This window comes from Pseudorasbora parva, chromosome 9, assembly GCF_024679245.1.
Source record: "Pseudorasbora parva isolate DD20220531a chromosome 9, ASM2467924v1, whole genome shotgun sequence".
Classification (NCBI taxonomy): Eukaryota; Metazoa; Chordata; class Actinopteri; order Cypriniformes; family Gobionidae; genus Pseudorasbora; species Pseudorasbora parva.
This window is the reverse complement of record NC_090180.1, coordinates 33,886,017-33,912,774: the sequence shown is the minus strand read 5'-3', so window position 1 is coordinate 33,912,774 and position 26,758 is coordinate 33,886,017. Positions and strand designations below refer to the sequence as shown.

The following is a 26,758-nucleotide window of genomic DNA, read 5'->3' as shown; positions in this document are numbered from 1 at the left end:
ACAAAAAGTCCATGAAAAGAAACTAAGGCAAGATAACCGAATAAGTTACAGGTGTAAGTTTTTTTTTTTTTGTTAAATATTGTTTATTTCCTGTTGTTGTGCAGGCTCATTTATGCAAAAATACCTCAATAGCCCTTAAAAAACACAAAAAAAGATGGTTGTTATGCTTTGTGGCGTTGATGTGTTTGATGTATTAACTCTTTATATACCTCCTCTTAAATATCTCCTCTTCAGACAAACAGGGAAGAAGGACTACAAGAAGCAATAAACTAAATACATGAATGTATAAATAAGTTTTATGATCAGCCTGTCAAAGGAACAATCAAGGTAAACCAGTTTGGAAAAGTACTAAGACTTACTCACAGGCAACCCATAAGGAGTCATTATAGACAAGACAACCTTCATAAATAATAACAAACACCATTACAAGTCTTTAATGAGAAAATCACTTTAATGTTGCTGATGACATGGTGATTTGAATCCATCATTTAAAACATTCAGATACAGAATACAGGCATAACTGAAAATAATTAGAGAACATCACACTGGTTGACTCTCAGCACACAGAATGCTGATATTGTGCAGTCAAAGTCATCTGGTTTCAGAAGTATGACCCTAAACTGGCCTTCACGAGTCCTTCCTGCTTCTCAACCACTTTCCAAAACCACACAATCTCAGTTCCACTTTATATTTGTTACAATGCGGTTACTGTGTACATGTTTTTACATTCTACTTAAAATACCTACATATTATTACATTATGTAATTAGATGTAATTACAGAAGTCAATTACATGTTGACCTTCCCTTACTTCTTAACACTCCCTTAAACACCTCCCATAAAAACCCTCCCAAACCTGTCCTGACCTCTCCTGTATCCCTCCACAATAGTATCACAAATGTTCTGCAACACAAAATGGACACAATAAGTGCATTACTCCATTTGATTTGATGTAAGTACATAGAAGTTAATGACACCTAATATAAAAAGTGACCCCACTTTCAAAAAACAATTGCAGCATTGTATTTGTTACATGCAAAAAAAAAAGTTTGTACAATTTTTCCAAAGACAGCAAACAATATTCTGTGATTTTCTTATTCTCAATCATACATCTTCTCATTTACCACCAAATTGGTATCTGCTAGATCAGTTATACACATAGCACAGAAAACTAAACTGACATGGCAACTTTAAAACTTTAAAAGAGAATGTGAATTTCCAAAGCAAATAAACGTAAGTATAAAGTGGAGAAAGAACAAAAATGAAAAGGGGTGGAGTGGGAAGAGGAGGGAAGATTGAAAGATGTAGAAGGAGATGACAGGAGGAGCGGAAGGAGAAGAGATGGACTGAGTGGAGAGAACCCAAGCAGTGGAAAGATCAAGACAAATTGCAAGAAGACATGATCAGAGAGGAAGGGGATGGCAGGGAGGAAGAATAACTGAATAATACATGTGTGTGATGCCACCAATCATTGACATCATTACTGCCAACATTCCCTAAAAATGCTGAAATATTTGCCAGAAACATGTACCAGATACGCTCTAATTCTGTTTTCATTTAGAAGCGTGTGATAGCTGTGTCATGAAGAGTGTCTTCTTCTCCACGATGAGGCTCCTTGCCGTCAGTGTGAGGACCTGCAATTTGTGATATATATATTCATATTACTGAGGTTGATTATTCAGTATTTCATTACATGTGATTGGTAGAGATGTCTGACCACACAAATATGCAAGTTGTTATACAAATAAGTAAAATGTAAAACTTACCATCATCATTGTGGTACTATACTCTTCTCTATCAAAACAAAAAGAGTAATTCATTGAAAAATAAAATGTCATGATGTTTATAGCTTGTTGTTCCATAATTGGAATAGATTTACACCACTGGTTGGCTCTCACCTCTACAGACCTGTCGATTTGATCTCGTAGTAAATGAATCCAGCAGCCGCTACGATGATTCCCAGCAGCAGTCCAACAGATTCAATTGTGAATAATAGTTGAATATCCCACTCAAACTGAGGGGCCGGGGGATCTGTGAGGGACAGACATTGCTCTATTACCACAATATTATCAACTAAAGTAAGAGTTAATCTGCTGTGCATTAAATGTTTTTAATGACGTGGAGGCAAAGAACACAAAGCAGAGTTCATTTAAATACTTTAATGGACAGCTAGCCGTGGATTATCCTGCTTATATCATGGCCATTTACCAGCATTGACAACTTTAAGCACCAACAGCGCCTTAAGTTAAAAACAGTTATGTTTCTCGTCGTTGCTGAGAAATAGAATGTAGCGATTCAGTAACGAAGCTGATTTACAAATAAAAGTCCTGGGCAGCGCTTGTGTGTGTGGCCTGGTAATCCCTACGTTATGGGGACAAAATGTCCCCTCAAAGATGGCAATATCCGAAATCCTTGTCCTTGTGGGGACATTTTTTTAGTTCCCCATGAGGAAAACATCTTATAAATCACACAAAAGGAGTTTTTTTGAGAAAGTAAAAATGCAGAATGTTTCCTGTGATGGGTAGGTTTAGGGGCAGGGGCAGTTTAGGGGATAGGATGTACAGTTTGTACAGTATGAAATCCATTACGCCTATGGAAAGTCCCCATAAAACATGGAAACACGACGTGTGTGTGTGTGTGTGTGTGTGTGTGTGTGTGTGTGTGTGTGTGTGTGTGTGTGTGTGTGTGTGTGAAATATCAGGACACAAATGAATATAATGACATGGGTATGACAGGTATTTCAAGGAGAGTGTGAAATGTCCCCACTTTTCACAATGCTTATAAATCATATAGAATTTTTTTTTTTTTTTTTTGAGAAAGTAAAAATGCAGAATGTTTCCTGTGATGGGTAGGTTTAGGGGGGGGGGTGTACTGGGATAGAAAATATGGTTTGTACGGTATAAAAACCGTTACGCCTACGGAATGTCCCCACATTTCACAAAAACAAACATACGTTTGTGTGTGTGTGTGTGTGTGTGTGTGTGTGTGTGTGTGTGTGTGTGTGTGTGTGTGTGTGTGTGTGTGTGTGTGTGTGTGTGTGTGTGTGTGTGTGTGTGTGTGTGTGTGTGTGTGTGTGTGTGTGTGTGTGTGCGCGCGCTTCACTGAAAACAGTGCAGGAAAATAGAACGGTGATTCAACCAACTTGGAACTTCCTGTGCTTTAAATTGTTTTATTGCACACCTCCCAGCCAATTAGAATTGAGTATGCATGCAGACCATAACTGTAAAATATAGCAGGTTGAATTTTGACAATTGGACAATTTTCGTAGTTTATGTTGTAATTGGTGTGTCACTTTCAAAGGTAGGTCTGACATGACAGGTCTTCTCTCTTACCCCAGTCATAGATCATGGGTTTCTCGAAGCTGGCGTGCTCCACCACACAGGAGATCTTCTCTCCAGATTTGGGAGTGTATTCTAGCACAGAGTGAATTTGGTAGAGCCAGTCTCCATTAGGCAGCTCCTCAGTGGAGGTCACATCAGAGGTCACCACTCTACCATCCTTCAGCCAAAACACTTTGATTGGTTGAGGGTAGAAGTCGTAGGCACTGCACATGACCAGAGCTGGATGTCTACTGTCGTCCGGCATCACTGAACTGAGCTTCACCTTCGGCTGCACTGAAACAACAACAGCCACATCCTCAATTACTTCTTACTGTATATACTGTGATTACATGAATGGTGCAATACACATTTATTTTAGCAAATTATTGTTTGTAGTAGTTTTGTTTGTGTCTTGTGTCACGCACCTGTTTTATCATAGATAGCTGATTTAGCTATTACAGCATTAGGTTTGCAGAATGCATCAACTTGAGCCCTAGTTTGCTGTAAGAGGCTTAAATCTTTGTTCCACTTCTCTGCATTTGCCACTCCAAACTCTGTAAATCCTACAAACTTCCCCACAGTGCTGTTGAACTGTATGAATAGATATTTATTGAAGTAATACCCTTCAATGAACACCATGTCACTGAGATCAGGAGAGCTGTAGATGCATTGTAACCACTGGTAGCAATAATATCCATTAGCTGAAAAATAATGTCTTCATGAGTTTATTTCAACAATAAAAAAACACAAGCACTTGAACACATCAGCCAGTTACTGTTATTACTGAAACTTCATTTCTAAAACTTGACATATACTTTTATAAAACATAACATAGAACATACATACCATAGAACCATCATAACCACATGTCCACCACTTACTATTGTTACTCCTATAATAATAATGATCATTTCTGCAATGTCTTTTAGTAAAGTCCAGATATCTCACCTGCTCCAGTGAATAAAGACAGCATCAGAATGTGATGAAAATTCAAGAGCTTAGCCAGGGACATTTTCACTGACAATCACAACTAAAAGTGGCCAATATGCTGTTCATGTTGATGAGGTCGATGTCTAAAACGACTGACCAATCAGCCACCCTTGCACATGTGTCAAGTGTTGCTGGGCAATATCCTGCTTTCATTTTAAAATCACACTTCAAATTACAATTACCTTTACACTTCCTGATTCCTGAAAAAAAAAAAAACTCTAAACTTCTAGAGAACGCAAATTATTTACAGCTTTCTCAAGTAGCCCATTTATATCCCGAAATGTGACGTCAGGGGAATTTCTTCAGTTGGGAAAGAGTGGGCTGTGAAGGGGCCATCTGCACAATCCATTGAAAATGAGTTGAACCTCCATCATATATCATATCGCTCCAGTACACAGAGACGACTGAAGTACACAGATAGTAAAATTAAAAATAATGAAAAATGATGTATGGATAAGATACACATTTGTATACTGTGCACCAAACATCAATAACAAGTGCCATTTTATTTTTATTTCAAAGAATCCCGATGGTTTTAATAGGCTTTGGTGTTATGAAAATGCTGTTGCACCCTCCTTTACGGCTGTCAGGGTTCTGCTTTAGTTTCGTTGTGGTTTGGTTTTGTCTTCCCTGTTCCTGTTCCCGCCTGTGTTCCTCTGCATTAGTTTCTAAACGGTTTCTGATTTATCACACACCCGTTTCTGTTGTAGTTATTTACCTCATTCTGAGTCCTTAGATCCTCTCAGTTCTTTTGTTCAGTTCTTCTTTTATTCCTGCAAATTTGTGAGTGTTGTTCAGTCCCTTCGATCTGAATACAAAGCAAAATAAATAAAATGTCACATTTTGTTTACGATGATGCATAATTCCCAATTTCACAGCAAAATGTCACAAAAAAGACAAGGTTTCACAAAAATGTATTATAATTATCTAATTGAACTATCCCTATTTTATTTTATTAAGTTGTAATGCATGATACTGATGTCATGAACATAAGGTCAGTGGTCTGTGTGAGACATAGCAAAAGCACAGAGCCTAAAATCATTGTGTCTCTACTGTTGGACCTTAACATGCTTCCATACACTGACGTCACACAACCCCACATTTCATCAGCTTACTGAAAACTAGCTAGATCACAAAATGAGCATGACAGAAGCGAGTGTTTTTTCTTTAAGACTTAAGATTCCAGCATCGATATTTTACCAGTCTTTTACAATTAAAAATGTTACAGGGACACTAATTTATTATTTTGTGTTAGGAGTGCATATCAGTCATGCTGAATCAAACTGGTATTTACCAATTCACATTTAAAGAGAACACATACCTATTCAGTTCATGTTACTCTTAATAAAAGTAAATCCGTTACATTTTTGACATTACTTGATGTTTTTATGTTCAAATAACGTTTCAATCAAGTAACCCAATCAAGCAGGACATTCACTTCCCGTCATGCTTTGCAAAGGGGCTGAATTCGTAGAGGAAATGTTTAAATAAAAGTGATATTTTATGCATTTTTAACAAGATGAGAAAAAGGAAATACTTTTTAATGTTCTGTTATGTTGGTATTTAAAAGTTTGTGTATTGTTAGTGTTTTTGGAGGTTACCACTGTGACTGTGGTGAAGTGTAGAGCATGAGCTTAGGGTGAGGACCTGCTTATAACAATTATATTTGTTTTAATAATAAAAAATAAAAATAAAACACTTTGGGCATGCCATGGATGTAACAAAACCGTCTTCTGATAAGATTTAGTAAAATATTTCTTGATAACATTTCTAAATTTGTAATTAAACTGGATTACTTGTGGTTTTTGTTTGATATTCATTTTAGAATAATTTAACTTTTTTTTTTTTTTTTAAGAAAATTAAGAATGTTTACCTGATTCAACTAAATGGCATTATATTAACGTTAAAAAAGTGTTAAAAAATGTTAATTAAATTCAACATAACCCTGTTACGTAAAACCTGTTGACATAAAAAAAATTAAGGAAACCCAACATATTTTTTTGAGTGTACATTCCCTGGTATTTTCCATAAATGTGTATTTATTATCAGTGGGCCAAAAAACCCTGGCCGTTGGCCCAGAGGAAGCCAAGATGAGGCCTGATCAAGCCTGGAAGTCAAGTCACCTTTATTTATACAGCGCTTTTTACTTGGAAAAGTCCAACTGTTTCAAAGCAGCTTCACAGTGTTTACATGAAAATAATGCAACCTAATTTGATTCGGCTGTACAGCCGAGAAAACAGTGAAGTTATCCAGGTAATTTCAATTATCTCATATAGTATCAATGCGGGCAGATCTGTAATATAGTTGAAATTTAAGTGTCCCCAAAGTGACAATGAGCACCGTCTTCAGAGTACTGATCACCTGCACCTGTCACTGAAACATTGCATAAGTTGTTTTTAAAAGATACAATGTATCAGAATTTGGTAAAAGAACAAAAAATTTACATTTTGTTTGTCCTTTGTGCCATGTGCCAAAGTAAGGGTATGGTACATATTAAAATATGGAAGTGTATTAGCCCACAGCACTGTTTATAACTGTAACACGGTATTGTTATGGTGGAAAGGAGGCAGAGCCCGGCAAATGTTCAAAGACTTTAATAAATAAATAAACACAAAATGAACATAAAGCAGGCAGCCCCTCACGGACAGATGCTGCACACACATCATAAAACATAAACAAAACACAACGTAAAGTCCAGGCCTGGTCCTCTCTTGTCCTTCACTCTCTCACTCCACCTATTATGAATCGGAAGCTCCTCGGTGAGAGATACGAGAGCGGTGCGGCGCGCAGCAGGTGCTCATTATCAATCACACCACCGGCCTCGCCCCGTTCTCTCACGGCCTTCGGCCTCGTACTGCACGCAAACAGCTTTTTGCAGGGAAAGTTACATATTCAAAGCAATGCACACTAGAAATTCAACAAAACTGCCATAGACATTTAAATCTTTATGTGGAATGTTGTCACATGCCTGTCCTGTCTTGTGTGCACTTGTGGGTTTTGTTATGTTGAGCATGTGCTCGTGTCCCTGTCAGTTCCCTCCCCCTTGTTATCTGATTATTGGTTAATTTGCCCCACCTGTTCTCCCTCATTATCTGCCTTGTTTGTTCCCTTTATAATCTCCTTGTGTTTGTCAGTCTGTGTTGGATCCTTGTGTAATGTCGGCGTCTTCCGTCCTCCGTCCTCCCCGTGATTCTGTTGGTTTGTTTAAGTTTATATGTTATTATTCTATTATGTGTTTTTCCCCCTCGTGGGTTTTGTTTTGAGTTTGTTTTATTTGTTATAAATAAATATATTATTTTCTGCACTTGAGTCCTCGCACCATTTTCCCTTGTCTGTGACGTGACAGAAGGATCCAACCATACAATGAGGACTCAGCAGAGAAGTTCTCTCTCGGTGCCAGTTCCGGGGGTCCCGAGTCCGGGAATCCCGAGTCCGGACATGGCCTGGAGGGCCGTAATGGGAGGGTTTGTGGTGGCAGTCCTGCATGCTTGGGAAAAGCACAGGGTGTCATCCACCACTCCGGTGGTCCCAGTGCCGGTGGATCGTGCTCCGGTGGTCCCTGTGCCGGTGGATCGTGCTCCGGTGGTCCCTGTGCCGGTGGATCGTGTTCCGGTGGTCCCTGTGCCGGTGGATCGTGTTCCGGTGGTCCCTGTGCCGGTGGATCGTGTTCCGGTGGTCCCTGTGCCGGTGGATCGTGTTCCGGTGGTCCCTGTGCCGGTGGATCGTGTTCCGGGGGTCCCTGTGCCGGTGGACTCCGTTCCGGTGGTCCGGAAACGGCCTGGAGGGCTGTGATGGGATGCTTTGTGGTGGCAGTCCTGCATGCGTGGAAGGAGCACAGAGCTTTATCCGAAGCCCCGGAGGCAGTTCCGGTGGTCCCAGTTCCGGTGGATCGTGTGCCGGTGGTCTCAGTTCCGGCGGATCGTGTTCCGGTGGTCCCTGTGCCGGTGGATCGTGTTCCGGTGGTCCCAGTTCCGGCAGATCATGTTCCGGTGGTCCCAATGCCAGCAGATCGTATTCCGGTGGTCCCAGTGCCGGTGGATACTGCTGGACTGGAGAAGTTTCCCCAACGCCCTGCCTGCGCCGCTGAGGCGCCCTGCTCTCCCTGCGCCCCTGAGCAGTCCTGCTCTCCGTGCGCCGCTGAGGCGTCCTGCTCTCCGTGCGCCGCTGAGGCGTCCTGCTCTCCGTGCGCCGCTGAGGCGTCCTGCTCTCCGTGCGCCGCTGAGGCGTCCTGCTCTCCGTGCGCCGCTGAGGCGTCCTGCTCTCCGTGCGCCGCTGAGGCGTCCTGCTCTCCGTGCGCCGCTGAGGCGTCCTGCTCTCCGTGCGCCGCTGAGGCGTCCTGCTCTCCGTGCGCCGCTGAGGCGTCCTGCTCTCCGTGCGCCGCTGAGGCGTCCTGCTCTCCGTGCGCCGCTGAGGCGTCCTGCTCTCCGTGCGCCGCTGAGGCGTCCTGCTCTCCGTGCGCCGCTGAGGCGTCCTGCTCTCCGTGCGCCGCTGAGGCGTCCTGCTCTCCGTGCTCCGCTGAGGCGTCCTGCTCTCCGTGCGCCGCTGAGGCGTCCTGCTCTCCGTGCGCCGCTGAGGCGTCCTGCTCTCCGTGCGCCGCTGAGGCGTCCTGCTCTCCGTGCGCCGCTGAGGCGTCCTGCTCTCCGTGCGCCGCTGAGGCGTCCTGCTCTCCGTGCGCCGCTGAGGCGTCCTGCTCTCCGTGCGCCGCTGAGGCGTCCTGCTCTCCGTGCGCCGCTGAGGCGTCCTGCTCTCCGTGCGCCGCTGAGGCGTCCTGCTCTCCGTGCGCCGCTGAGGCGTCCTGCTCTCCGTGCGCCGCTGAGGCGTCCTGCTCTCCGTGCGCCGCTGAGGCGTCCTGCTCTCACCGCGCCGCTGAGGCGTGCTGCTCTCACCGCGCCTCCCTGGCGCCCCCTGCACTCACCGCGCCTCTCTGGCGCCCTGCTCTCACCGCGCCTCTCTGGCGCCCTGCTCTCACCGCGCCTCCCTGGCGCCCTGCTCTACCCGCACTGCCCTGGCTGCCTGAACTCTATGGGCCGCCCCGGCCGCTTGAACTTGGTGGGCCTCCCTGGCCATTCGAACTTTGTGGGCCACCATGGCCTCCTGAACTTTTTGTTTTCCTCGTTCCTCCCTTGTTTACCCCTCCCTTGTCTGTACCTTCTTTGTCTGTCCCTCCCGTGCCCCCCTGGTCTGTCCCTCCCGTGCCCCCCTGGTCTGTCCCTCCCGTGCCCCCCTGGTCTGTCCCTCCCGTCCCTCCCTGGTCTGTCCCTCCCGTCCCTCCCTGGTCTGTCCCTCCCGTCCCTCCCTGGTCTGTCCCTCCCTGGTCTGTCCCTCCCGTCCCGCCCGGGTCTGTCCCTCCCGTCCCTAGTGGAGCGTCTGGTAGCTGCTCCTTAAGGAGGGGGTAATGTCACATGCCTGTCCTGTCTTGTGTGCACTTGTGGGTTTTGTTATGTTGAGCATGTGCTCGTGTCCCTGTCAGTTCCCTCCCCCTTGTTATCTGATTATTGGTTAATTTGCCCCACCTGTTCTCCCTCATTATCTGCCTTGTTTGTTCCCTTTATAATCTCCTTGTGTTTGTCAGTCTGTGTTGGATCCTTGTGTAATGTCTGCGTCTTCCGTCCTCCGTCCTCCCCGTGATTCTGTTGGTTTGTTTAAGTTTATATGTTATTATTCTATTATGTGTTTTTCCCCCTCGTGGGTTTTGTTTTGAGTTTGTTTTATTTGTTATAAATAAATATATTATTTTCTGCACTTGAGTCCTCGCACCATTTTCCCTTGTCTGTGACGTGACAAATGTATGTCACAAAACTATTACAGTTTTAAATGTTTAATTTTGAATGGCATAATCTTAAGTACAAAAAAATTAAGCATTGCAGTCCATGAAAAATGCTATTACACTTAACATGAAGCTAGCAAAAGTGTCTTATTTTAATCAGTAAGTCACTTGATGTCAAGATTATGAACGTTTGAAATACAACGTTTAAACAAAGACTTTTAGACAAAAGAAGAGTAGTGATGCATAGCAAGAAAAGATTTTATGGGGTTACTTCATCCGGTCTTTCAAGGTTCAACCATATGTTAAACGTAAAAGATTTCATAGTTTTTTAAGGAGATTTTTGTGTAGAATAACAGTAATAAACTGTAATTATAGGACAAGAAATTACAGTTTTTTTTTTTACAGTTTATCTATGGTTTTTCCTGACAGTATTTTTCTGTCTTTGCATTTATGAATCTATGCAGAATTTATGCAGGTCTTTGCATTTATGAATCTATGCAGAATTTATGCAGGTCTTTGCATTTATGAATCTATCAATCTTAAACACCAGCAGTGCTGTCCGTCATCTAAAATGACACAAATGCACTGTATCATTCAAAATCCTTTTTTCGTCTTTACTGGTAGGTCCATTGCATTATATTTCTTTTTTGTCATATCTGTACAGTCAGTTGCAGCTCCTTTAATAAAGAAAAAGATTCCTGTAGCCACTCCCAGCAGCGCCAGAGTCAAACCCGCTCCACAGAACACCGCCGGACCCACACTGGGTGGGACAGCAGACACCGCTCGGACACCTGTCGATCATTGTAAGGTGTGTCAATGTTATAACAGCTGCTTAGCAGATGCATTGTGAACAGAATGTTTCGTAAAAATCCATTCAGCTGATATAATTTTTCAGAATGATTACTGTTGTTTTCATACAGAAAAAAACTGGGAATAACATCAATTACTGTAATGCATTTCTCTTTGAGAGCGGCTCTTACCCCATATTTTGGTCTGTGGGCCCTGGAGGGCTCTGTGGTTCACCGTACAGCTGTAAATGTCTCTCTCTTCAGGTATGATCTTCAGAGAGGAGAATATGTGGAAGCTTCCGTCGTTCCTTGGTCGGTACTGGCTCAGACTCACGCCTTCTGTCACAATGACATTGTTCTTAGTCCATGAGACATTGACAGGCGGAGGAAAGAACCCAGTCACGTGACAGATGAGGGCGTTTTCAACACCCAGCTGAACATCATTCTTTGGATAGATGGAGGTCACGGGTGGTTCTGTGAACACAGTAAACTGTTGAACTTTGCAGGACTAAAACTGACCTCATTATAATCTCATTCATATCAAATACATTTGTGAGCCAAAACACATTTTTAACCAAAATCTAGATTACACTGAATGCATAATTTGGAGCTCATTTAATTTCTGTTTCCAAACATATTAATGTGAATGTTAAAAAATGTATTACAGTTAAATTTAAAAAATCATGCAAAACTGCAGTCACACTTTAGAGTGGAAATTAATGCCGTACCCATTTCCTCTGGTGGCTTGTTATAAACTTTAAGGAGTACAGCTAAGTTTTGTTTGCATACTTCTTGTTGTCCAATGCTTTGTTCATAATATCCTGGAAAGCTCATGGGATCTGCAAAATCAGGTAATGTAATTACTCCCATCTTTTGAGTAAAGTCAGCATGCCAGATCTCCTCTCCATCAGATCCACACATACTTTCTTTTTCTGTTTCAGAACATCCTTCAATGTTGAAATAGTCGTGTATAACTAAAATGAAAGAAACATTAAAAAGCAAAAGATAAATTAGAAATATCCAGAGGCCCGAAAAAAAGGATGAACTGCATTAAGGATTTTACACAAAACTGCATTTTTTTTGTGTCATATATAGAGTAATTGGTGTGCTTAAGGAAATTATGCATCCTACAGGCTTTTAATATATAAAAAAGGATTTTAATAGAAGTATGACTTACATTGCGCATCAGCTGAGAGAAAAACAGTGATGGTAAGAATTGCCTGATACAGATCCATGTTTGTAGATGACAGTGGAACAGAGAAGCAAACTTTAAATGAGGTGAATGAGAGGAGGAAGTAATCCATCCCTGTGGATGTAGTTTCAGTTTCAGAAGCACATCCTCCAATCAGAATCAGGCTTTTGCTGTGGCACTGCTGTATCTAGGGAAAAAGGTTTTCCTGTTTCAGCTGTCAGGCTTGTCACATGACTGCTTTAATCAAATCTATAGTTTAAGATTTGTGCTCTGGCCTGAATTGATTGTCAGTATACACTCATAAAATGAACATTCACTGTTGTTAGTTGCACTTAAATCATCCTTTTATTATGATGGAGGACAGTCGCCGGGCATCATTTCCGCTTTTCCGGTCACGAGTAGAAGGTAACGTAGCTCTGTTTATCATATTAGATACATTTGAGTGTGTTTAAAATGATGTTATGACGGTACTCTGTGCATGCGCTCAGCGGCTGCTGTGACACTTGTTGCACACTGCTAAGAGTAAAGCACTTCTGCCAAATAAAACCAGAAACCGAGGGTACCGCAGATATATGACGCAGTTGACAGGCAACTCATACGCTATGCTTAGACGTCCTGACTCCTTGGTTAAAAAAGCAATTTTCTCACAATTTACAAATAGTTGTTAACATTTTGGATATTTTATTGCACAAATACTACATAGTGCACCTTTAAAGGTGCCCTAGAATGATTTAAAACAATATGTTAAATTGTTCTCTGATATCTACATAGAGGGTATGTGGCTTATTTAATGGGGAAAAAAAACTGTTGAGCTCTGCTCTGATTGGCTTATTTCAGCAGCTCACAGCAGTTCAGTAAAGCGGGTGGGTCCTTACCATCCTGACAGAACACAGACCGACTAAATGAAACTAAGCAAAACATCTCAAATGGAGATTGATAAAATGCAGCTTACTTATTTATTCGGTGTTTTCAGATCATCCACGCGCGTTCATATTCTGGGCTCACCTGATTTTTTGTGCATAGTATACTTTATTAATATTATATTTCCTGAGTTTGGTGTGTTTTTAACACTGTCTTAGTGCATTAAGCCACGTTAAGCGTTTTTCACGTTAAGCGTTTTTAGAATGTCCCAGAAAAAGCTTGTTCGTGCGGTTGCCAGATTTCAGTAATTAAATCCCCCAAACAGAGCTTTCTGTGAAAAGAAACCTGTATACACTCCGGTTTTTACGTAAACATGTCCAATCTGGCAACCATATGCACGCGAGCTCTCTCTATCTCGCGCACGGACGATCTGAAAACACCAAAACAAGTAAGCTGCATTTTAGCAATCTCCATTTGAGATGTTCTGCTTAAAGTGTCATTCAGCCTACATTTTAGACTTGTCTTTTTTCGTCAACGATATCGCATGTTTATATAACGTTAGTCACAATGTAGGCTAATGTTACGCGGTGACTGTGATGTAGCCTAATCTGAAATAAAAATAGGCAAAAAACATCATAGGAAACACCATACTTCAGTTCTCAAAAATATAAATATATAACTTATATATTTCCAAAATGAACAGCCTTGTCATATGACTATCGTTTTAACTTATATGGTGGAAAAGGTGACGTATGCTAGAAGGATCGCGTGAACGATTTGTAACCAAAGTATCTAGGGTTGTATTTTGTAATACAAAATAATATTAACCTTTGTCATTAGACACACTATTTAGTTTTGTATGGTACTTGGAGTATACTGTACTAGCATCTTGCGTCATCTAGACAATGCTGTCTCTCTAAGAAACTTTCAATTTAATCAGAGTGGATAAATTACTTACTGTTTGCAGGAATATAGTTGCCCCTTTCTTCAGTTTAAGATGCTGAGTGAAGCTTACTTGAAATGGGGCGAAACAAACGAACGATTTGTTGTGGTATCCGATTATAATAAACCTCAACCATGTGTCATGAGAGCCGTTTTTGCTATTTTTGAGTGTCTTGTTTACCATCAGTAGATTCGGCTTGTTGGACAGATGCAAATGTTGGGGTGTGCATATAAATGATCCCCAACGCTTACGTCATGGTTGGATTCATGTTGAGAAACTTTTGTTGAGAAAGTTTTTGATTTAGGAGATTTATATAAGAAATAGGAGGCAATGGTGTTAGAGACTCACGGTAAGTAAAGTCCATGTACTGAACTATTATTTCACTATGGCAAGGTTAATTCAATTTTTCATTCTAGGGCTTTTCAAACTCATGCAGCTACATTAACTTAAATTTACTGAGTTGTTTCTACTAAAAATGTGTATTGAAAGCTTTATTGAAAGTGTTTGTTTGGTCAACTTAACATTGCTGAGTAAAACGAACATAATGGGCAACATGCTTAGATAACGTGCGGAAAAAACCCTACTGCATGCTTTTTGATTTGTTATTTTGCTCTCATAGAGTTGTTACATATTCACACCATTATATGACTGGCACACAGCAACAAAAAATCTTCATTTGTGTTTTACTGAAGAATCAAACACACTTACATGTTGGATGCACTGGGGGTAAGCAGATAAACATCTCATTTTCTTTTTTGGGTGACCTAACCATTAAACCCTTTCTTAGGGTTATTAAACTTATATCAATGCACCAATTCAGCTAGGATATTTGTATTTTTGTTCCTTGGGGTCCTTTGGGGATTCCCTTTGTCTGTCTTTGCTCAAAAGGGTTTTGCCCAGGTTGGTTGATTGCCTGGCGTCCTCGTCATGTCTGGAATGACGTTCTTGGGAGGCCAATCATGTGGGGATGGATGATTTAAGTTCATTTATCATTCTTGGTTGGTCCCTGGAGAGTAGGATCACACTGGTGTGATCAGTCTTGGCTGTTCCCTGGAGTGTAGGATCACACCAGTGTGATCAGTCTTGGCTGTTCCCTGGAGTGTAGGATCACACCGGTGTGATCAGTCTTGGCTGGTCCCTGGAGAGTAGGATCACACCGGTGTGATCAGTCTTGGCTGTTCCCTGGAGCGTAGGATCACACCGGTGTGATCAGTCTTGGCTGGTCCCTGGAGAGTAGGATCACACCGGTGTGATCAGTCTTGGCTGTTCCCTGGAGCGTAGGATCACACCGGTGTGATCAGTCTTGGCGGTTCCCTGGAGTGTAGGATCACACCGGTGTGATCAGTCTTGGCTGTTCCCTGGAGTGTAGGATCACACCGGTATGATTTGAATGTTGGTCAACTGCTAAATTCAAACGTGCTTTTGCACTTTGGCTGGTGCTGAACCAGTCATCAATGCTCAGTGCTTGCCATACAACAACTATTCAGTGTTTTCAACCGCATGTTTATTTTAGGTTTCAGACATTTAAATATACAGAACCAGCAAAACCATGCATTTAAAAATACACACTGATGTCTTTGGAATTGACAATAATAATCCTTTCCATTCTAACTAGACAACATATTTTATTTATATTAGATACACATTGTGTAAGAAACTTGAAAGTTTTCTCTATTCTTCTCCCAGTTCACCGGCCACTTACATTCATGCATTTCGGGAGAAGTGGATAAATTCATATGTTGTAAATCCAATAGACCTGATTTTCTGGACTTTGGAAAAAACTAAAATAGGTACCCATTGCGGATATAACTAACGTAATTGATTGAAAGGTGTTTAAACAGCACTGCACATCCACTTTTCCATATTTGACAATCAGAATATCAGATATTACATGCTAGATGGACTAGAACCCGAAGACACGAGAGCTGTGCTAATCTTTTCAATGAACAGATGTGATTTAATGTGAAGTGACAAAAGAAATAATGACTCGGATTCGGAGGTGAGGTGAACTAACAGACTGCATAGCCTGCCCTAAAGACCCAGCTAAAGAATTAATTAAGCATTTATTTCTTAAAGTTTTACATTGGCTGCATTAGCTTATAATAATTTTTTTAATCCAAATGTGATCAACGTTTCCATAAGTATTTTAATTATATTCTGCTGAAATGAATGAAATGACGTAAAAATATTTGTTCATTTTGCTGAATGAGATTCAAAGATCCGAGTCCGTAAAATGATCCGAACTTCCCACTACTACTATGCGTCGCTCAACATACATCACTTACTCCAAAACTCTGATTGGTTGTAGTCTATCCAACTGAGTGCTGAGTAATTTTCTTTCCTGGTTTGGTTGAAACACTCTCCAATAATCACAGGCCAATGGAGCAAGTATATGTCTCTGCAGGTTAGTAACAGGCATTACCACATCAGGGGGTGTGGCCATAAGCAGAGGGACGTTTTGAATTGTGTTACTGTGATTTGCCTATGTCACGGTGTGGGTAGGGTTTAGGGGTGGGGTTGGGTGAAGGGGATTATTTTCATTGCGTGATTTATAAACACCCATCAATTTGAAAACACCCACAAATTTAGAAACAACCACTCTTGTTCAGACACATATTCTGACTTGAATTGAGTATTACAATGCCAGGCTAGCTTTAAATATTTATAACATAAAAATTAAAAAAAGCAATAATTTTGGCAAAAAACATTTCCATTCCAATATTCTTCAGCTTGTTTAACTTTTTTATTTTTTGAATTTTTTCTTTGAAATTCTTTCCAAAGATTCCCCAACTAGGCACCTACTTTAAATGGTTTCTAGAAAGATATCTAGAAAAAAACATGCTTTTTAAATACCTTTTTGAAAACTAGTTACGCTAGAAAAAAATTGCTAGGAAATAAAACTATTTAGAAGTCATGTAGAAATTAATTCTGCTCTTTAATGAATAAAGGCCCCTTTCTTTACTGTGAAGCACAGACTTATGTGTACATGCAATGTAATGTAACCACAATTAATGTAGGAAAGTTACAAACATTTCAGTTATAACTTTTTTATTTCAAACTATGTGCATATGTTAAATTGCTGATGAACAAATAGCCTAAGAATCCAGTGAACTGTATAGTGTCTTACAAATGATCTGTTCTACCAGCGACTCTCCATTTTGTGAAAAAAAAGTTAAATAATCCTTTTGAAAAACAGTTTGTAAGCAAAAAAGAAAAGCATGATCATTTGTATCATAGATGAACACATTCTTAAATCTCAAAATCACTCCTTAAGTCAGTATAATTGAAGCCTTGGACATAAATCATTCCGATCCCAAAATTGTACAAAAAGGCACATTAAATCCCTGTGCTTCTATACTGTAAAGTTCAAGTGTAACGAGTATCATACTCTGAAAGTGTTCCACATAAATGCATAACTATTACTTTAAGCCTTGAGTTACTTATTAACATTTAGCCTTGGGATGCTGTGTTTGCTTGTATTGATCCTTTAAACCCCCTTTCTGCAGCTGTCATCTGAAATGAGGAAAAAAGCTGTGGTGTGTCTCTCTTCCTATTTTTCACTCATCTGTGCCATCATACATGTCCGCTAGTTTGGTGAAGCGGGGACCCCAGTCTTTGAGGTAATCGTAGTCCTGGTCTCCATCACTGCTCGAGGAGTTGATGGAGCTGAGTGATCCTGCAGTCGAGCCATTACCGTCATAGTCAAACACTAAAAGAGAGTCATACGGTGGAGCAGTAGGATCATTATCAGCAGCCCTCAGACCCTGCAAAGACAATACACAAAATACCAGTTACATGTTACACATCATTCAAATCATATATTTATAAAATATATTTATTTTTGTCCTGTTTTGTCCTCATATTCTTTTTTATAGTTCTCTCTCACATATCTGAGAGGCTTATTTATTATGCAGCTCATTGTGCTTTTCCTTGTTCTTTTCAAGTGTGAATCACAACATTATTCATGATCGATCACAGGGCTTTGGGTCCCACTTTACATTAGGTGGCCTTAACTATTATGTACTAACATCAAAATATTACAATGTACTTATTGTGTTAATATTGTATTACAAAACACTTTTGCTGATATTGAGGTGGGATACAGGTAGAGTTAGGGACAGGTGTGGTGGTATGGGTTAGTTTAAGGGTAGGGTTAGGTGTAAGGGAAGCGTCAACAGTGTAATTACAGATGTAATTACAGAAATTATTAAGAGCTGTAATTACATACAGGATTTTTTTTAAATATAAGTGCAATGTAAAAACATGTCTTAATTTTATTATTTAAAAAACCCACCTTATTCTCTCAAAAATACATGCATGTGTATACATGTTGCTTACATATTATGGTAACCCAGTTTGTGCTGAATAGATTGTAATGGCACTTTTGCCATTAATAAAAATAATTGCTGTAAGCGCAGACCGAGGGTCAAGGAAGCTAAGCGACATCCCTGGTGCAGGAGACCCAGGTGTTGCGCGGCGACGAGGGTCGTAGGTGAAGCCAGAGTACCCGAGGACTGGGGTGATGAAGGTGCGACAGAGGCAATCCTGATGGGAAGGAGGACACTGCTGCAGCCGAAGGGGTGGAGGGATGGAGTGCAGCAGATGGCCCGCAAGTCCATGGTGGAAGTGGTGTGACGACTGACCTAGAGGGAGCTGGTGGGATGAGGGATCCCAGAAGAGCCACTAGGCTGAGGATCTCTGGCAGGGCTGAAGGTGGGAGGAGCCAAGACAGAGTCGACAGGTCAACAAGGCTGAGATGGAGCAAAGAGATCCGAGGCTGGAGGCAGAACTGAAGAATCGTCCTGGATTGGCGCTACTGATGGTTGCTCGACATCAAACCAGGGAGAGAAGGCGCAGGGCTGCAAGCATCCAGTAGCGATGGGACTGAAGGACTGGCTGAACTCTGTGGTGGTGCCAATGAAAAGATCCCTTTGAGCAATATAAATGATTCAGATAGTGGGTGGGAGCTAACGAGTCCCCATTGAAGTCTATCAGCCTATCCTCCATTTTAGTTCCCTTGGTCGCTGGTGTCTCGGGTCACACCCCTGGTCAGATTGGTCACACCGCTGGTCACTCTGGGGCACTTCTTCCAGGGCGTTGGCAAGCTCTCTCCTCTTATTCTCGAGCTCTGGCTCGCTCGTTGCAGCGGATGATTGTGCTTGGTCTGTGGGCGGCTCACGTGACTTCTCCGTGCTCGATGATGGTGAAATGAGCTCTGGGTCTGGCAGTGTCCTGGATCGGGGTCGGGCGCTCTCCAGACACCAGATGGCTTTTTTCCAGTTCTGACTCATTGTGTCTGAGAGGTCGATGTGATGATAGTAATTCGCCCCGTTCAGAGCAGTGACTTCAGGGTCTCGTCGTCGTAAGGGCAGGTAATGGTGAGATGAAAAGTGTTCGGAAAGCGTTTGGAAAGTGGTGGAAAAATAAAACAAAGAAACACAAGTAGTAATTTGAAGTTTAAGTAATTTGAGATACAACTATTATCTCAAACACTTACCCTATTCATTTAAATACACCCAGCACCATTAAATCCTTGCTGTTGGCACAGGGTTGTTTTCTGCACCGGTGGAAAATGGTGCCAATGAGCATAACAACCCAAAACCCAGCCCACCACCACTCACCACTATCCCTCTTGAGAATAAGTGATCTCACCTAGGGCACCTGGAGTCAGAAACGGCCCTGAGCTTCTCAAAATATGTCAGTACTAGCAACGACACATCATCTGAAACATTTATGAACAAACTTCCTGTAACAATTGACAATCTGTTGTTTTCAACAGTTTTCTTTTCTTTTTTAACAACTATTTTTAGTAGTATTTTGTTTGATGCTTTTATAGTGCTACTTTACCTCACTGATGAAATCTCCAATATCTCCAGGATAAGGTACGATTGATCTGACAGGGTAATGGGGCTCGGGATGCAGAGGTCTCTCATCCAACCTGCGTATGCCTATGGGCTTGAGGCCTTCAGTCTCTGTATCTGGCTGCTGCAGCTGGCTCAGGTCATAATCCTGTTTGCAAACACAAAAGTGCAGATGCTAAATTCAAAAGCATTATAGAACTGTGTTGGTGTGTCTGTGTCGTTCAGCAAGCACATACCCAAAGCACTTGGTGGTGGTATCAACAATAGGAGCGATACGTAAGCAGAAGACGTTTGCTTTACTTTTGTATGAAGTGTATGGAGAAGAACAAGAGTTAGTATATAACTGGAGTTAGTATTATTCGTTTTTCAAATCTGTCATGCTATGAAAGATGTTGTTATGTGGACAAATAAATGTTTTATGTGAGTTTTTATTTTATTTTCTATGGCTCAGTATTTTCTCCGTCCAATCATTTGTGTGTAATCATTCTCACCACTTTCATTAAAAGCTTTCAGCAATTTATTTAATTCTGCATTTTCCTCTAAACATATGCAGTGAACAACAGTGGCATTACAGGGCCAAGTTTATGGCAGGATAACTGCTAGTGTGGAGCAAGATGTGCCACACTGGGATTATATCTTGGTAAATCTACAAAGACAACTGTCACACTTCTTACAGGGCAGGAAAAAAGATCTCCTTTGCACACCTCCACATAAGAAAAATGTCTTTTTGGATAAGTAGTTGACCTTAACCACCAAATGCAATCAGTTTTAGGCCAAAAATTAGTCAGACGGGCTTTATTTGTAGTTTCAACCATATACAGCTAGTACACAATGAAAGAAAACAACATTCCTTCAGGACCATGACGAGATATGAGGACCATATGAGACTAAAAATAGACAACAGAGATATTAGATTTAAAAAAATAACCAAACTAACACTTTACAGATGGGAAAGACTGTACCTCTCATTGGTTTCATAAAGATTACACCCCCAGTATTTGCATCGGTCCGAACATGTTCATTGTCAGGCGGAACTGACGGAGCCGAATCATCGGGACTGCAGGTAAACACGCGAGGATAGCAAAAACGGCAGCTCTCATGGACACAAATGTCATGTTCTAGGCTGTGCAGGGGACGTGAGGACTTTTCATACCCTTCCCACAGACAAAAAATGTCAACGGTCATGGTTGATGTTTATTATAATCAGATACCGCAACAATTTAATTCAAAATCGTTAATTTGCTCGGCCCATTTCAAGCTTTGCTCAGCGTCAAACTGGAGAAAGGGGCAATTACAACTATATTCCTGCAAGCAGTAAGTAGTGATTTATCCACTTGTTGACAATTTCTAATTAAATTGAAAGTTTCTTAGAGAGACAGCATTGCCTAGATAACGCGAGATGCTAGTACAGTAAAAATAGGAAACTCCAAGTACCCTGTATAACCAAAACACCGGATAGTATACTGATTTTGGTTTTGTCGGGGGGAAAGAAGAGCGTTCATGCTTGCGGTTGCCAGATTTCAGTAATTTAAACCCCCAATCAGAGCTTTTCTGTGGAAAGAACACGTATACTATCCAGTGTTTTACCTAAATGTGCAATCTGGCAGCCATATGCACTGAGCTCTCTCGCGCGTGTGGAGGAATTGAAAACACTAATAAACAAGCAAGCTGCATTTTAGCAATCTCCATTTGAGATGTTCTGCTTGAAGTGTCATTCAGTCAGTCTGTGTTCTATCAGGACGGTCAGGACTCACGAGCCACTTCACTGAACAACTGAACTGCTGTGTGCTGCTGAAATAAGCCAATCAGAGCAGAGCTCAACATTAATATTCACGACTCTTCCAAATAAGGCAAAGACAGAGCATTACATCCTAAGGACAATTTCTAGGGTTGTAAATTGACCTGTAAAACTGTATCTGGACAATTTTTGCCCTTAAATAAGCCACATACCCTCTATGTAGATATCAGAGAACAATTTAACATATTGTTTCAAATCATTCTAGGGCACCTTTAACCAAAAGATGCAAAAATACCAAGAAACATTGTGGAGTAGTGCTCTTACTGTGGACAAATTAGAGAGAGCTGAGACTGAACTCATTTGATTCATACTATTCATGTACAATTTCTTTCAATACATCCTAATAAATACTACACACTGCTCCTTTAAGGTCAAGTTCTAGCAAATATTTTTCGGCACTCTATCTGCAATGAACTCCATCACTGATGGACACCATCTGACAGCCCATACCACAAGGGTGTCCACACTGGCAGATATTGCCTGACCCACACAGCTCTTCAGTAAGTAATAAGCAAGCCTGAAAGGGACCTGTGACACTTTATCTGACCCAGCAGCACAGTCCATGTGATAAGGACCTTCTGGGCTTCAGACAGACATCCAGCACACACCCTAGTCCACAGTGGAAGCCACTACTGGAATGTGACTCTGCACCATTTCCACTTCACACAGTTTTATGACGCTCATACTGTTAATGTGAAATTTGGTGCCTGAGGTAAAAGGAGGGAGGAGTCATCTGATATACTCATTACTAGAACTTTAGTTCGAGTACTATAAAAAACTGACTAATGTTTCTTAAATGTTCAGTTGTTATGTTCTCGGATTATATTCAATATAAAAATGTATCTTCTTAAGTCTTACTGTGACATTTAAATGATGCCCCCCTCCTTTATAATATTAATTTTAAAGGGCCACTGATGTTTTTCATTGCTATTACACCAAGAAAAAGGGGCTACACATTTTTAATTAAATCTAAAAATGTTAAAAGCTAAAAGTATTTTTTTTAGTTAAGGCAGTTAGGGTTAATGGACAATACCTGGTCTTCCTCCCCTCCTCCCTCTTCATCATATTTTAGGATATTGTCTCTGATGTCCTCCTCCGGGTCAATCAGCAGCTGCTTGGCCAGTCGTTCTTTATCTCTCCTCTTCATCCACACAATGAACAACAACACAAGGACTACAGAGAGAGAAAGTTATTAATAGAAATATAAGAAAACATTTATTTTCCTCATCAGCACTGACATCTTTACACAAATACTACTGAAAGGGTGAATCTCAAGAAAGGTATTTTGCTTTGTAACATATTTAAGACAAATACGCACAAACTAGTTTTTTTAAATAGCATAAATTTTGACTTAATACAGCATGTTTCATGTCAACATGTCCATTGCCTTTTGGCATCTTGGCAATACATTAGATCATTACTTATCTCACTGTAAATGAGAACATTGGCCACTGGCCCAAAAGTTCTTAAGTACATTTACATGTGCAGACTTTCCTGATCTGTGTCCCAAATATCTTAACTCTCCCATGTATGGTTCTATTGGCTGCCATATATATTGATACAATAGGTCTCCATGTCTCTTTTGTACCTTTAGTGCGTGCCTTTTAATTAAAAGCAAAACTAATTTTTAGATGCGGTATAAATGTACTATTTAAAAATTTAAAAATATTAAAAAAACTAATGAGAATGAGATTTTTTTGAAGCAAAATATAATTTTTTGTTCCTTATATTGGAAGAAATGTGTTTTAGACATGTGGTTGACAGATTTCGTGAGATTCACCTGTGAATGTGGCATATGTGACTCACTGAGGAGGGTGATGATACAGAGCAGGAGGGTAATAATCACTCCTGTGCTGAGCCCAGCGGTCATGATGCGCTCCTGGTCAGTGCAGTCTCCATTATGATCACACTGACAGACCTTCACTTGCAGATAGGAGGTGTTGGACAATGGCATCTTACCGGAGTCAGTGATTATAATGGGGATCTTGTAGACTCCATTCTCCAAAAAGTCAATTTTAAGAGTAAGTTGTGCATAATCGCCTAGGAAAGGGATTTAAAAAGCATTAAATCAATACTTTCTTACAATTCTTTTAGTTATTCAAATGTATTTAACTGCAGGTGAATTATTTGTGTTCTTGAGTCTGTGATAAAATAAGAAATTAACAAAGTGTCTACACTGGAAGTATCCAGGACTGTGAGGCATTTTCACCAAGGAGCAAAATGTAAAACATAAAATATATATATTTTGCTTTGTGTGCTAGTAGGAGATATCAGTTTATATTTCCAAAAAATTATTTTTGCCATTAATTATAATAATCTGGTACATTTTTTTGTGGTAATATTTTTGTTTGCATTCCTCAAGTGTCCAGACCTGTGTAGTTTTCCTAATGAAAAAATAGTATACTTAAGCACAATGTATTTGTATGTACTTCGGTATAACTAAATGTATTTGTGACATGCTATAAATTGATATACTTAAAGTCTTTTAAAGTGGAACAATGAATTTTGTACTAAACGCATTTTACTTGTCCAAAAGCAATGCTGAAGTTCAACTATTGTTGTATTAAATATATTGTTTGTGCTAAAGTGGAACTATTCCAAGTATATTTAAGTATAAGTTAAAAATACTCTTGTATTTAAGTTTTGAAATGCAGAATTCGGTAAAGGGGCCAAAACTCTGGAATGCTTTACCTACTAGTTTAAAACTAGAGACCAATAGGATTGCTTTTTACAGAGCACTTAAACAATGGGGCCTGGTTTCATTTGGCAGATCTGAGGAGGACTTCAAGAACACTATGTCTCTGGCTGCCTCTGAAGCGAAGGACTAGGTGAAGGACTGGGCAAACTTCGGTGATGCAATCAGGTTTGGCAGCACTTGGAGCTCATCTGCGTCCTCGTAAAAGCCATGGAAGAGCTGGGCTTGCAGTTGACCACAACTGCGTTGATTGGTTTCTACAGCTTGAGTGCACCCTAAGCAGCAGTCCTGATGCTTCAGGCACAAAGTGGAGGAGCCTAAATCCTGCTATTGCCAGACCACCCTAAAAGCGACCATGTGTTCACCTCCCAACCCCCTTTTTCAGTTCCAGGTGTTGAAGGCTTACTTTAATATCCAGATAGCCTCTCACCATAGACCTTTCTTGAGGGTTGTCTTCGAAGGGGTGGCTTACCAACCTACAGTCCTATTATTCGGATTGTCCTTAGCTCCACACACTTGTGGATGTGGCCCTCTCCCCCCTGAGAAAGATCGGAGTATGCATCCTGAATTACCTCATCGATTGGTTACTTTTAGCCCCACAGAAGCAGGATCTATGCACGCACTGTTCTCTGTTCCTCAGCCACTTGGGTTCAGGATCAATCTAAGCAAAAACGTACTGTCACCCTGCCAATGAATCTCTTCCTGGGGGCAGTCTTCGACTCAGAAAATGCAGGCCTGGACATCGCCAGAACCCTCTCTGAAGATTCAGATGTCAGCAGCATCATACAGAATCGGGGACTTCCTCCCCCAGAAAATGTTTCAGAAGCTACTGGGCCTTATGACAGCAGCCTCCTCAGCAGTCCTCTTGGGCCTGTTACATACTTGACCACTACAACACTAGTTTGAGTCTGAGTCCCACCTCGAGTATGGCACGAGGGTCACCTCAGTCGTCCATCTGTATCAGTTGGGGGTAAAACTTGGCTCAGTGTTTTTTAGAAGGACAGTAGTCATTATGGACACCTTCTAGACGGGTTGGGCCACCCTATGCGATTTTGGCTCCTGGACAGAGCTGGTGACAAACTGGCACATCAAGTGTCTGGAAATGATGACATTGCTTCTGGCCTTTAAAGACTTCCAGTCAGAACTGAGGGGCAACCATGTCCTGGTCTGATCAGACAGCATGACCGCCGTAGCCTATTTAAATCACCAAAGTGGACCAAGGTCTTGTCCACTAATCAAGCTGGTGAGCCGCATCCTCCTCCAGGCATAATCTTCGCTCAGTGAGAGCGATGCACGTGCCAGGCTCCATAAACACGGGACCAGATAAGCTATGCTGTAATGGACTGTCCCAGGGGAAGTGGAGACTCCACCACTAGACCATTTGTATGATCTGGAGCATCTTTATCTGAAATTACCACCCCATGGCTAATCCAGTTAAGGTGGGATCTACTTTCCCAAGCAGGAGGGACAATTTGGCATACACAATGTCCCAAGTTGTGGAACCTTTATCTATGGTCCCTTGACAGGAACCTTCACGTCTTTCCTGACAGGCCATGACCATGATCTGAAGGCACCATCTAGTAAGCAACTATAACTATATATTAACCGCTGAACCCCCTTTGAAGCCCCAGCACCCAATTAAAAAATAAAATCAACTATCCCCACGCAATGCTCCATACAAACAGAGCATTCCAAGAGCTAAGCTCTAAACCGAGGTAGAAAAGAGCTCATTATATATTCATTATGATGTTTTTGAATGTAAAAAGCATGCAAACATCATAAGTTGACCTCAGACAACAGTATATATTTTTTTAAATCTAGTTCATAACCCCTTTAATACTTTAATTAACATTAATTTAATAATTAACATTAATTGCATTGGAGAGAGGTGATTTTTCCTCCTATCAAAGGTCTCAGGGATGAGAACCATCCCAAGCTGGTTTTTATTAAACGTTCAAATAGATTTAAACATAAAATATATATCAATCAAATGAGATGGACTTAAATATGGAAAAATATTTTCCATTATTTAAGCGGTCTGGATAAAAAATGATTAATTTTGCAATACATCAAAAAAGAACGTTGAGTGAAATGAAGGTGTGTTGTGATGCTTCTAGTGTAGACAGCTAATGATCATTGTAATAAAAATCTAATTGCTCATGCATGGTGTAGGCCAGGGCTATTCAAATCTTGCCCGGGACGGGCCAATGTGCTGCAGAGTTTAGCTCCAACCCTAATCAAACATACCTGAACATCCTAATCAATGTCTACAGGATCATTACAAAATCACAGGTGTGTGTGTTTGATCAGGGTTGGAGCTAAACTCTGCAGCACATTGACCCTCCAGGGCAAGATTTGAATAGCCTTGGTGTAGGCAATTCAGGAGGTTGATAAGTTTTCTCAGATCGCCTACATTGTGGGGCCAGCCAGCGGTCCCCACTTTCTAAAAGGCTTATAAATCATACAGGAGTTTTTTTGAGAAAGTAAAAATGCAGCATGTTTCCTGTGATGGTAGGTTTAGGGGTAGGGGCAGTGTAAGGGGAT

At 41.1% G+C, this 26,758-nt stretch overlaps 3 protein-coding genes across 5 annotated transcripts in view; all 3 read right to left on the bottom strand.

Moving 5' to 3' along the window:
* Positions 1 to 432: 432 nt before the first annotated feature.
* On the bottom strand, positions 433 to 4,420 carry LOC137088934 (H-2 class II histocompatibility antigen, E-S beta chain-like). Of its 2 annotated transcripts, none has more exons than XM_067452322.1 (6): positions 4,268 to 4,420; positions 3,745 to 4,020; positions 3,332 to 3,613; positions 1,908 to 2,030; positions 1,766 to 1,793; positions 433 to 1,633 (listed from the first exon to the last, which is right to left on the bottom strand). In XM_067452322.1, exons 1-5 carry the CDS (start codon positions 4,329 to 4,331, stop codon positions 1,771 to 1,773), a joined length of 768 nt encoding a protein of 255 aa, XP_067308423.1. In that variant the 5' UTR covers positions 4,332 to 4,420; the 3' UTR covers positions 433 to 1,633; positions 1,766 to 1,770. The 2 variants fall into 2 exon arrangements, with proteins under 2 accessions (XP_067308423.1, XP_067308424.1); XM_067452323.1 differs by having other exon boundaries at positions 1,898 to 2,030; positions 4,268 to 4,409.
* A 6,163-nt stretch (positions 4,421 to 10,583) lies between these two features.
* Positions 10,584 to 12,136, bottom strand: LOC137088933 (H-2 class II histocompatibility antigen, A-U alpha chain-like). Its single transcript, XM_067452321.1, has 4 exons — positions 12,042 to 12,136; positions 11,593 to 11,838; positions 11,057 to 11,338; positions 10,584 to 10,867 (listed from the first exon to the last, which is right to left on the bottom strand). The coding sequence occupies exons 1-4, from the start codon at positions 12,097 to 12,099 to the stop codon at positions 10,671 to 10,673; spliced, it is 783 nt and encodes a 260-aa protein (XP_067308422.1). The 5' UTR covers positions 12,100 to 12,136; the 3' UTR covers positions 10,584 to 10,670.
* Positions 12,137 to 16,565: 4,429 nt separating this feature from the next.
* Positions 16,566 to 26,758, bottom strand: part of zmp:0000000625 (cadherin-2) — a 103,052-nt gene continuing 92,859 nt past the window's right edge. The window contains exons 11-14 of one of the 2 annotated variants that reach the window (XM_067452320.1): positions 23,326 to 23,559; positions 22,553 to 22,692; positions 19,708 to 19,869; positions 16,566 to 17,624 (exon numbers count right to left, since the gene is read on the bottom strand). In XM_067452320.1, the coding sequence (XP_067308421.1) occupies positions 17,418 to 17,624; positions 19,708 to 19,869; positions 22,553 to 22,692; positions 23,326 to 23,559 (743 nt within the window). In that variant the 3' untranslated portion in view covers positions 16,566 to 17,417. The remainder of the gene's footprint in view (positions 17,625 to 19,707; positions 19,870 to 22,552; positions 22,693 to 23,325; positions 23,560 to 26,758) is intronic. The other variant, XM_067452319.1, reaches the window with a different exon arrangement.

Excerpts from the sequence above, each read along its gene's own strand:
- LOC137088934 (XM_067452322.1), bottom strand. The coding sequence starts at position 4,331 with ATGTCCCTGGCTAAGCTCTTGAATTTTCATCACATTCTGATGCTGTCT. Across the intron at positions 3,614-3,744 it reads AGCTATCTATGATAAAACAG|TGCAGCCGAAGGTGAAGCTC; the intron begins GTGCGTGACACA and ends TTGTTGTTTCAG. Across the intron at positions 1,794-1,907 it reads CTACGAGATCAAATCGACAG|AGAAGAGTATAGTACCACAA; the intron begins GTCTGTAGAGGT and ends TTGTTTTGATAG.
- LOC137088933 (XM_067452321.1), bottom strand. The coding sequence starts at position 12,099 with ATGGATCTGTATCAGGCAATTCTTACCATCACTGTTTTTCTCTCAGCT. Across the intron at positions 11,339-11,592 it reads CAAGCCACCAGAGGAAATGG|AACCACCCGTGACCTCCATC; the intron begins GTACGGCATTAA and ends CTGTGTTCACAG. Across the intron at positions 10,868-11,056 it reads CCCACAGACCAAAATATGGG|GTGTCCGAGCGGTGTCTGCT; the intron begins GTAAGAGCCGCT and ends AATGATCGACAG.